We start from the raw sequence: 11,033 nt of genomic DNA on the forward strand, positions 1-11,033 counted from the left end.
CTACCAACCAGATGATATCTGTACAATTTCGTTTCTTCCTTTTTACAGGTACTACCAACCAGATGATGGTCACCAATGTTAATGAATCAGCATGGTCTTAACTGTTCCTCCAACAGAAACAGAGCAGGTTTTACACATAGTTTCTAACCATCTTCAGATAGGGTTCGAAAAAGCCCAGCCATTACACGATCATCTCATCTTCCTCACCTCCCAGACTGCTGCCAACTTCCCCAGCTAGCGACGCTTGATTGGACGGCGACACTGATCTTCCCCCGCCGTCTTAATAGAGAGTCGAGTAATCTCGCGCGCCACGGCTGAAACCATTTCTCTCCTCCAGCGATCATGTAAGCTTGCGTCTGCAGCGGTATAATCCAGCCTGACTGCAGCAGTGCCTTCGGCCCCTTGCGTTTGTATTGCCAGATCTCAGAGCATCCTCGGAATCAATACTATGAACGATACATTGCTGCATCATCCTCAAGTCTTAGGAAGAGTGCATATTTAACTTGTTCCCACCCTAAATATCAATTACCACTCCACACTTGTACTGCAGAAATTGCTCAGGGTTTCAATAAGGTATGCAGCCACAGCCTGGAAATCGCAGAAAAAAGGGAATAAACTTCAGCGCATACCTAGTCAAAGGAGGTGTCAACTTGTCATGAGGAAGTGCAAGTGCATGTCAATGCCCACAGGAGCCTACAAAGCATGGAAGCAGAGCATAATGTGGAAGCCTGGCCGCGGTCTGCATGAAGCATAACAAGCAAATGGAGGGTGAATAACAACATAGCTTCATTCGTACCAGTTAGCTTGCTGAACTTTATTCATAACTGCCCTCTGCTTGCGTCCATACACCAAATTCCTTACACATAAAAAGCTCTATTATGACTGTTTCCGTTAAAGGAAAGCTCTGGTAAGACCAAAAGAAAGGACAAACTATATATTAGTCTGAGTAAATCACCATCAATTAGCTAGCGGCTTTAAATTCCACATCTAATTGCTTACATGGCATATATATGGATGGAAAACAGAGAAATATGTTTGTTTACATTCGATTATCAACTCCAGAAAAAAGTGATGGCATGCATGGTTGACTCAATAAAACTGTATAGATGAAGATGAAAACACATAATTCACATACTGCATAGCGCCTCAATCATTTGTGGCTTTCTATTAAAATAATAAGCAATTGCAGCACTAGCTGGTGCTAAATTCAACTGTCGACTGAACAGCAGCTTCTTTGCCCAAATATTTTCAATAACCCATTCTTCGGCAACAGTGCTCATAGAGGTGGAGTAAAAGCAAAGACTATTTGATAACACTAGAAGTTTCCCTGTGTACAAAAGAAAGTTTAGAGCACAAGTTCCTATCCCAGAGTAAGCGAAAAGGAAAATGTTCTAGTGTGAAAGTAAATTATCATGCAAGTATCAGGTTCAGAAGGATTGCACAACTTGTAAAATTCAGAAGGAGAAAGGCATCATCAACACTTGAATAAATACTTGTAACTGAAGGAAGTCTCAGGCATCATCAACTAACAGAGCCTTCAGAATCATGTGTAGTATAGCAAATCCCCAGCCACCATGCTTGGCTGATCTCCTGAAAGAAGAAGAAAGAACTAAGCATCTATATCTAGTTTCATCACTTCTTCTCAAGAAAGTAAGAAAGCCACATCAATCTACAACATTCAGTAAATCAGTCATGCTTGCCCAGCCAATTCTTACTCAAGGAAACTACTTTAAAAAGAATCATACTCACTTGGCAAGTCACTTCGTTCCTTAATAGACCCCTTCCCCTCGCCTTAATTGCATTAATATTATTTGTATAATTCCCACAGGCTAAACTAGGCACTAGAGAAGAGACACACAACTGATCTTCATTTCAAATCAGAGCTCTGCGCCAATAATAGCATGTGCCCATCTCCTTTGTGTTACTGCAAGCACACAGCTGAGATCTCATTTATTCCAATTTCTACAGCCTAACATATGTTCAGGAATAAACATATGTTCACCATCCTCTCCTCACACATCTTGATTCTTAATTTGAGGTAGACAAGCATGTCTACAATTTCTGTGTTTGCAATTCTCCAAGATTCTTTAACTACGCTGACAATCTGACAGCTAGTACTTGCATGCCTAGGCTGAGATTTAACTGAAAAAAGTGTACGAAAAGATGACATTCACTGTAACTGAGAAAAAAATACTGCATTCTCTTAAATGTTAAGACCAAGCTTGGTTAAGATATCATCTCTGGTACCATCTCTTTGCTAAGGTAACAATCTTCGACATCTTCATTCTCTTTTCTCCAATTCCTGCCTACATGTCTTCAGAAGAGATTGTAACCAACACAACTGAAGCAAATATAGAAGAGCATCTAAAAATGCAAAAATATAAAACAGAGGATGGTACATAAGATCCCTACAAAAATATGCCAAGGCATAAAGATCTCCTAGCATCTATATAAATAGTGCTAATATGGAATAAAAATAGTTAACAAGTATGGCAGAGAATAACATGGTAATGTCATGACCCTTTTTAAGATTACCTTAACATAAGTTCCTTCATAGTGTATGAAATGCACTCTGTTTTTCGGAACCATACCATACAAGCATCATTTTGTGTATCCGCTACAAATACAAGGGTCTTTGAAATATCTGTTAAGTAGTGCTAGATGGGTGGGCTGCCAACAAAATGCTACTAGCCAACTACTGAAGTATTCAGTTTTGACAAAAGACGCTCCGAGGAAAAGCATCAGCGAGTAGCCATCCAAGAATATAAGAGAAAAATAAACGAAAAAACTGATACAAACTACTAGTAAACAATGACCTGCTTTCACAACAGTTAATATCTTACAAACAAAGCTACTGCAGGAAGAATGAAGAGTTTCAGCTTAGAGGAAGCAAATAAACAGACTAGATCAAAACTGCAACCTCAACAGTGACTAACACGTTAATTCCAGATTTGTTTCCACCAAAAAAGATGTTTAACGAATTTTGGGGCTTCATATCATCTTCATGGCAAAAAAGAGAACCTTTTTTCATGGAAAGATAGATTGACTCAGGATTGCATTGAAAGCTGAAATGGCAATTGAGAACATAAACATATAAGGCGTGCAGATATACTCTTCATTAATATATTTGAAAGCATTTGCAGAATGCCCTGACAATATGACATCACAATGAACAGGTGAATGCCCTGATGTCACACTCTCTTAGTTCTTCTCTACCAAATCATGTAATGGACATACAAGCACTCTAAAATGAAATTATCAGTTTCATCCAGGATTGGCGACACTTAATTAACATGTACCAGACATACTATAGCAGACAAACAACAACATCTAGTTAGGCATAGAACACTGAGACGAAAATTACCAGCTCACTGCACGTAGACATACGTAGTTACAAATTCACATAGCCCATTATTAGTCTTGTAAATCTGAAACTAGAAGGCACTTCCCTTACAACTGGAAGCATAGGTTTTGGCAAGGTGGGGGTGATGGATAAGTCTGTGTACTAGGGTCCTTGTGGGGCTGCAGCACATGGTCCTTGTGGCAGTTAGGAGGATAAAGTCCTGGACCATCAAGGACTGGCTGTTAGGATAGAGTTCTGTTCTTGACCATCAAGGACTGTCAGTTAGCATCTTAGACTAGCATCTTAGACTGGCATCTTGGCAGCATCTTAGCATATGCCTTGGCTGGCTAGCAGCCTATAAATATGTATCCCCAACCCCTCGGGTTGGTATGGCATTGTGTGAGAAATAAACCAACGAAAATTGTCCCAACTCTCCTAGTGTCATCCACAACTATCAATGCTCAGGCTGAAAGGTCTAACAAGTGGTATCAGAGCCTCGTTAACCTGCACCCTGAGCATTTCCTGTGAGCAGCCCAAGTCGGTAGCAGCAGCTGCTCCGTCTGCCTCTGGTTACCTTCCTCCCTCCGGACTGTCGAGCAGCAGCTCGTCTTCATCAGCCTCCTCTTCACGCAACAGCCCCCCTGCAGCGAGCCATGTCTGCAGGTCGCTCTCAGCACACGGCTACCTCGAGCATGCGGCGCCGGCAAGAGGCCGAGCGCGCCGTGGCAGAGGAGCGTGAGCGAGCGGCTGTAGCAGCGGCTGCTGCGGCGGCAAGAGTGTCGAGGCTGGCTGCAGCGGAGCTGGCAGCAGCCAGAGCGGAGGTAGAAGCAGCCAGGGCGGAGGTAGAAGCAGCAGCAGCAGCAGCAGAAGCAGCCCGTGAGGCTACGGCGGATGCCAAGGCACTCCGCGGCAGCCCCGGCAGCTCCAGCAGCTCCGCGCCTGCGGACGACGGCGCCGACGCAGATCGCGCCAAAGTGGCGCAGGAGCGGACGGCGCAGTGGGCAGCCGAGCACGCCCGCGCTCCAGGTGGAGGCGCGCACCGCGACGGCGGCTGCAACGACCAGGACCGCGGCCTCTACGAGGTCCGGACTGTGGTCAGGGATGTTGGTTCCAGTGTTGGGTGGCCTACCCTCACTAAAACCAACTACGTCGAGTGGGCCGGGATCATGAAGGTCAGGCTCCAGGTGCGGCGCATGTGGGAGGCAGTCCAGGACAGCAACGTCGACCACCTAGAGGATCGACGGGCGCTGGACGCCCTCATCGCCGCAGTCCCGCCTGAGATGCAGTTCTCGCTTTCCAACAAGCGGACTGCCAAGGAGGCTTGGGACGCCATCGCCGCAGCACGCATCGGCAGCGACCGTGCTCGCAAGTCCACCCTGCAGGCACTTCGTAAGGAGTGGGAGAACCTGGGCTTCAAGCCAGGTGAGGACGTTGATGACTTTGCTCTCCGTCTCAACACTCTGCTGCAGAAGATGGTGAAGTTTGGCGATGCCACCTACACCGAGGAGAGAGCTGTCGAGAAGCTTTTTCGGTGCATTCCCGAGAAGTACAAGCAGATGGCTCGCTCGATCGAGTCGTTGCTGGACCTCTCCACGATGACGATCGAGGAGGCGATAGGTCGACTCAAGGTCGTCGACACCGACGAGCCACAGCCCCCCTTGGGGCCCGTCACCACCGGCGGGAAGTTGCTCCTAACTCGGGAGCAGTGGGATCCCAGCCTTGGTGACAAGAAGAAGGGGGAGCCTTCCTCCTCGACGGGCGGCCGCAAGCGTGGCAAGCAGCGTAAGGCGCGAAGAGGCCCCCCGGGCAGGGCACAAGAACGTGCCGAAGGTGACGCCCGCGGAGGCGCCAAGGACGGCGCCGCTGGCAAGCCCAGGCCGGCACAAGACAACAGTTGCCACAACTGTGGCCGGTTTGGCCATTGGGCCAATGAGTGTCGGCAACCACGACAAGGCCAGGCTCACGTCGCACAGGCGAAGGAGGAGGAGACGGCTCTGTTCATGGCGCATGCAAGCATTGAGCTACCCTCGGCGACTCCAGTCGCAAAGGCTTTCATCCACCTCGATGAGCCAAAAGCACATGCTCTTCTCGGCGATGGCTCCGGTAAGGACAAGGCTACGGGGTGGTGCCTCGACACCGGCGCCACCCACCACATGACCGGTCGAAGGGAATTCTTCGCCGAGCTCGACTCCGATGCGCGAGGCTCCGTCAAGTTCGGGGATGCCTCCGCTGTGGAGATAAAGGGCGTCGGCTGCGTCATCTTCACCACCAAGATGGGAGAGCACCGGCTGCTCACCGGTGTCTACTACATCCCCGCGCTAAGGAATTCCATCATCAGCTTGGGACAGCTGGATGAGAACGGCTCATGCGTGCTGATTGAGCATGGGGTCCTACGCATCTGGGATCGCCAGCGTCGCCTTCTCGCCAAGGTGCCCAGAGGTGAAAATCGACTCTACGTCCTTGATGTGCAGGTGGCACAACCGGTCTGTCTCGCTGTCCGTCGAGACGACGAGGCGTGGCAGTGGCATGAGCGCTTTGGGCACCTTCACTTTGAGGCCCTGAAGCGTCTAAGTGCCAAGGAGATGGTGCGAGGCCTGCCATGCCTCGACCATGTGGAGCAGTTCTGCGACATCTGCGTACTGACAAAGCAGAGACGACTCCCCTTTCCCCAACAAGCGAGTTTTCGGGCTAAGGAGAAGCTGGAGCTCGTGCACGGAGACCTGTGCGGCCCGGTGACGCCAGCCACACCAGGAGGTCGACGCTACTTCCTGCTGCTCGTCGACGATCTCTCCCGCTACATGTGGGTGATGATCCTCGGCAGTAAGGGAGAAGCGGCGGACGCCATCAGGCGCGCGCAGGTTGGTGTGGAGGCGGAGAGCGGCCGCAAATTGCGCGTGTTGCGCACTGACAACGGCGGCGAGTTCACGGCGGCTGAATTCGCGTCGTACTGCGCCGATGAGGGCATCCAGCGCCACTACTCCGCGCCGTACAGCCCGCAGCAAAACGGCGTCGTCGAGCGGCGCAACCAGACGGTTGTGGGGATGGCTCGGGCTCTCCTCAAGCAGAGAGGGATGCCGGCTGTCTTCTGGGGAGAGGCGGTGCTAACGGCCGTCTACATCCTCAACCGCTCTCCTACTAAGGCACTCGACGGCAGAACTCCGTACGAAGCCTGGCATGGGCGGAAGCCGGCGGTCTCTCATTTGCGGGTCTTTGGCTGCCTTGCGTTCGCCAAGGAGCTCGGCCACATCGGCAAGCTCGACGACAGGAGCACTCCGGGAGTCTTCATCGGCTACGCGGAGGGCTCAAAGGCCTACCGCATCCTCGACCCAAAGACACAACGTGTGCGCACAGCGCGAGACGTCGTGTTCAACGAAGGGCGAGGGTGGCAATGGGACAAGGCGGTGGACGACGGCTCGACGCCGACGTATGACGACTTCATTGTCGAGTACGCTCACTTCAAGGAAGCTGGGGGAGCAAGCAGCTCCTCTTCACCGGGCACGTCTACCCCGGCCCCCAAAACTACATCGACTCCGGCGCCTGCTACACCGACGACACCACAACCGGCGACGCCGCATACTCCAGCCCCGGCGGTCGCCACTCCGGGCTCGTCTTCATCAGCACCAGCTCACGCAGAGCACAACCCGATGAAGTTCGCTTCCCCGCTCACTCACGACGAGGAGCGGGTCGACGCATGGTATGGAGGCGAACCGCTGCGGTACCGTACGATGGATAATGTGCTCGGCGACCAGCCGATGCCAGGACTGGTGCCACGTGACCTGGAGGCGCAGCTACAGCTCGTGTGTGAAGACGGCGAACCACGGTCCTTTGCAGAGGCCGAGAGAGACGCGGCATGGCGCGCCGCGATGAAGTTGGAGATGGATGCGGTCGAGCAAAACCGCACCTGGGAGCTTGCTGATCTCCCTCGAGGTCACCGCGCAATCACCCTTAAGTGGGTGTTCAAGCTGAAGAGGGATGGAGCCGGCGCCATCATCAAGCACAAGGCTCGTTTGGTGGCCCGAGGCTTCTTGCAGCAGGAAGGAGTCGACTTCGACGACGCTTTCGCTCCCGTGGCACGGATGGAGTCCGTGCGACTTCTCCTTGCGCTGGCTGCCCAGGAGGGCTGGCGTGTCCACCACATGGACGTTAAGTCGGCATTCCTCAATGGCGACTTGAAGGAGGAAGTCTACGTGCATCAGCCACCGGGGTTTACGATTCCCGGCCAGGAGGGCAAGGTGCTCCGCCTGCGCAAGGCTCTCTATGGCCTGCGGCAGGCACCCAGGGCGTGGAACGCCAAGCTGGACTCCACGCTGAAGAAGATGGGTTTCGAGCAGAGCCCGCATGAGGCTGCCGTCTACCGACGGGGGAGTGGAGGAAATGCCCTGCTGGTGGGCGTCTACGTTGACGACCTGATGATCACCGGCACCAAAGATGCAGAGGTGGCGGCGTTCAAGGAAGACATGAAGGCCACGTTCCAGATGAGTGACCTGGGGCTCCTCTCCTTCTATCTAGGGATTGAGGTGCACCAGGACCACTCCGGGATCGCGCTTCGACAGTCCGCCTACGCCAAGCGCATCGTTGAGCTAGCTGGGCTCACCGACTGCCATCCAGCTCTCACTCCGATGGAGGAGAGGCTGAAACTAAGTCGCGACAGCACGACGGAGGAAGTGGATGCTACGCAGTACCGACGCCTTGTGGGGAGCCTTCGCTACCTCACTCACACACGACCGGACTTGGCATTCTCCGTCGGCTATGTCAGTCGGTTCATGGAGCGACCAACGTCGGAACACCAGCAGGCAGTGAAGAGGATCGTCCGCTACATAGCAGGGACCCTCGACCACGGCCTCCATTACCCTAGGTGCCCTGGGGCGGCACACTTCGTCGGGTACAGCGACAGCGACCACGCCGGCGACATCGACACCAGCAAGAGCACGAGCGGGATCCTCCTCTTCCTCGGCAAGTGTCTCGTGAGCTGGCAATCAGTCAAGCAGCAGGTGGTGGCCCTGTCCAGCTGTGAGGCTGAGTACATAGCGGCCTCCACCGCCTGTACTCAGGCGCTCTGGCTTGCTCGACTGCTTGGTGATCTTCTCGTTCAAGACACCAGAACGGTGCAGCTCCTGGTGGACAGCAAGTCCGCCCTGGCCCTGGCAAAGAACCCCGTGTTCCACGAACGGAGCAAGCACATCCGACTGAGGTATCACTTCATCCGCAGCTGTGTGGAAGAAGGGAGCATCGAGGCGAGCTACATCAACACCAAGGATCAGCTCGCAGACCTGCTCACCAAGCCCCTTGGGAGGGTCAAGTCCCTCGAACTTTGCTCCAGGATTGGGATGATTCAACTCTCCCACAAGACGACGTACAAGACTTAGGGGGAGAATGATGGATAAGTCTGTGTACTAGGGTCCTTGTGGGGCTGCAGCACATGGTCCTTGTGGCAGTTAGGAGGATAAAGTCCTGGACCATCAAGGACTGGCTGTTAGGATAGAGTTCTGTTCTTGACCATCAAGGACTGTCAGTTAGCATCTTAGACTAGCATCTTAGACTGGCATCTTGGCAGCATCTTAGCATATGCCTTGGCTGGCTAGCAGCCTATAAATATGTATCCCCAACCCCTCGGGTTGGTATGGCATTGTGTGAGAAATAAACCAACGAAAATTGTCCCAACTCTCCTAGTGTCATCCACAACTATCAATGCTCAGGCTGAAAGGTCTAACAGGGGGCAGCTTCCTTGTATGGGCATACCAACTTTTCCATGAAATTTTTCCCAGTAACCAAGACTGCTGAATAGTAGTTCCACTCGCGCTCTAGCAATCCATTTTCCTGCTTCTTGGTTCATGTAAATGTGAATGTAGCAGGCACCTGCCCTGTGCAAGCAGCTGCATAGTCTTCAGCAAGGTGAGGTGCAGCTTGATTGTGAGGGCATATGAACTTCTCGACAAATACCTTCTCGCGGACCACCACCATACTATAGTAGTCTCTGTCATGATTTAGCAATCCACTTTCCTTAAGAAACCTCATAACATAGTAGCGGGGCCTGAGCCGTCCCTCCAGGCTGCAAGTGAGCATAGCGGGACGATGAGCAATGTAGGCCGGCTCCAACCCCACCTCAGAGATCAGGAAGTCTGACATACGCTGCAGCACGCCATTTGATCTTGTCAGCAAAACCGGAGCCTTGGACACAGCAATGCCAACCTCGGTATCTGACCACCTAAGTGTCCTCTTCAAGTAGTCCACTTTGGCAGCGATCTTGTCCTCGCTGAAGCATGAGACAGTGTGCAGCGCTTGCCTGAACATTCCAGAGTCACGGGGCACACCTAGACGTTCGGTGCACGCAACCATCGCCAGGACACGCCCTGGTTTGGTGCTAATCATCCTTGGCTCACGGATGAACAGCTTAGCAACATCGCTAGCACCTAGCCCGCACTCTGCTAGGAGCTTGACATTGGGCTTGACCACCCTCTCGAGGTGGGAGCCGAGGAAGCCAGAGCAGTGTTTGAGGGGCCGGAGCAAGTTGTCAATGGAGCCGAAGAGCGGCAGGTAGTACTCTAGCTTGGAGACGACGGATGTGTGGCGGAAGTTGCCGGGGGCGAGCGAGACGAGGCGCGCGATCTTACGGTGTGACAGGCCGAGCCCGGTGAGCCCAGCGACGACGGGGGCCAGGGTTCTCTCCACGCCGGCGCAGAGGAACCGCGGGTCCTTGGCGACGACGGCCGCGACATCAGCGCCGGAGAGGCCGAGGCCGGCGAGGAAGGAGAGGACGGCGTCGGGGTTGGCGGGGGACTTGAGGTGGGGGAGCTTGGCGGAGGCCTTGAGTGCCTGGGCACGGGTGAGGCCGCAGGTGGAGACGAGGTACTCCTCCACGGCGAAGCTAGGGTTCGGGGAAACGGCGGGCGCGGCGGTGGCGGCGGTGGAGAGGAGGCCGTGGAGGGAGAGGAGTGGGGAGGTGGAAGGAGAGGGCGCGCCGGAGAGGAGATGGGAGAGGACGCGCTGCCGGAGGAGGAGCATGACGCCGCGACGGCGGAGCAGCGGCGGCGGCGGCGGCGGTGGGGAATTCGAGTGGCGTTGGACGTGGGGTATTCGAGTGGTGGACGGGGATTCTGAAATGAAACTGAACTTGGCTGAGCTCCATTCAATCCCTGCCACTCAAATAACATCCAACGGCCTATTTCCAACCACACAACACCAGAACCCAAAATAACTTCCCAAGATTGTTTTCACAGTATGGAATATGGATAGATACACGGCGCGTTTAAAATGTTACAAAAAATTGTTCCACGACAGTTTAAAAAAAAAGTTGTTCCACAACTAGAATATCGAACAAACATAATTCATGGCATTTTTTTGGGCCGACAAGCGAGACGGAAGTTCCGCGGTGGTAGAGAGTTAGCTGCTTAATAAGGAAAATGATGACGAAAAACCACTCCCGGTCCACAACGGAACAGGGGAAATTCAGACCTGAACACACGTTGAAGAAACGACAAACATCGACACCAGGACAACATTAACGTATTCGCTTTCGAAAAAAATCCAAAGAACCCCATAGTAGCGGCAATTTTTTGATCTACGATGAAAAAGGAAGCTCCGACTTCAATAGAAGAACACAAACCACCACTTAGTATCGTCATTATTGTCACACAAGGGCCATGTGAAGGAGATCTGGGCGGGCACCATAGCAACTAAACAAATCTATACG

At 52.7% G+C, this 11,033-nt stretch overlaps 1 protein-coding gene across 1 annotated transcript; it reads right to left on the bottom strand.

Annotated features, from left to right (window-relative positions):
* Positions 1–12: 12 nt before the first annotated feature.
* Positions 13–10,426, bottom strand: LOC119319252. Its single transcript, XM_037593739.1, has 6 exons — positions 9,060–10,426; positions 1,750–3,485; positions 1,494–1,590; positions 797–904; positions 630–693; positions 13–544 (listed from the first exon to the last, which is right to left on the bottom strand). Exon 1 carries the CDS (start codon positions 10,343–10,345, stop codon positions 9,173–9,175), a length of 1,173 nt encoding a protein of 390 aa, XP_037449636.1. The 5' UTR covers positions 10,346–10,426; the 3' UTR covers positions 13–544; positions 630–693; positions 797–904; positions 1,494–1,590; positions 1,750–3,485; positions 9,060–9,172.
* Positions 10,427–11,033: the final 607 nt, after the last annotated feature.

This window comes from Triticum dicoccoides, chromosome 6A (assembly GCF_002162155.2).
Source record: "Triticum dicoccoides isolate Atlit2015 ecotype Zavitan chromosome 6A, WEW_v2.0, whole genome shotgun sequence".
NCBI lineage: Eukaryota > Viridiplantae > Streptophyta > Magnoliopsida > Poales > Poaceae > Triticum > Triticum dicoccoides.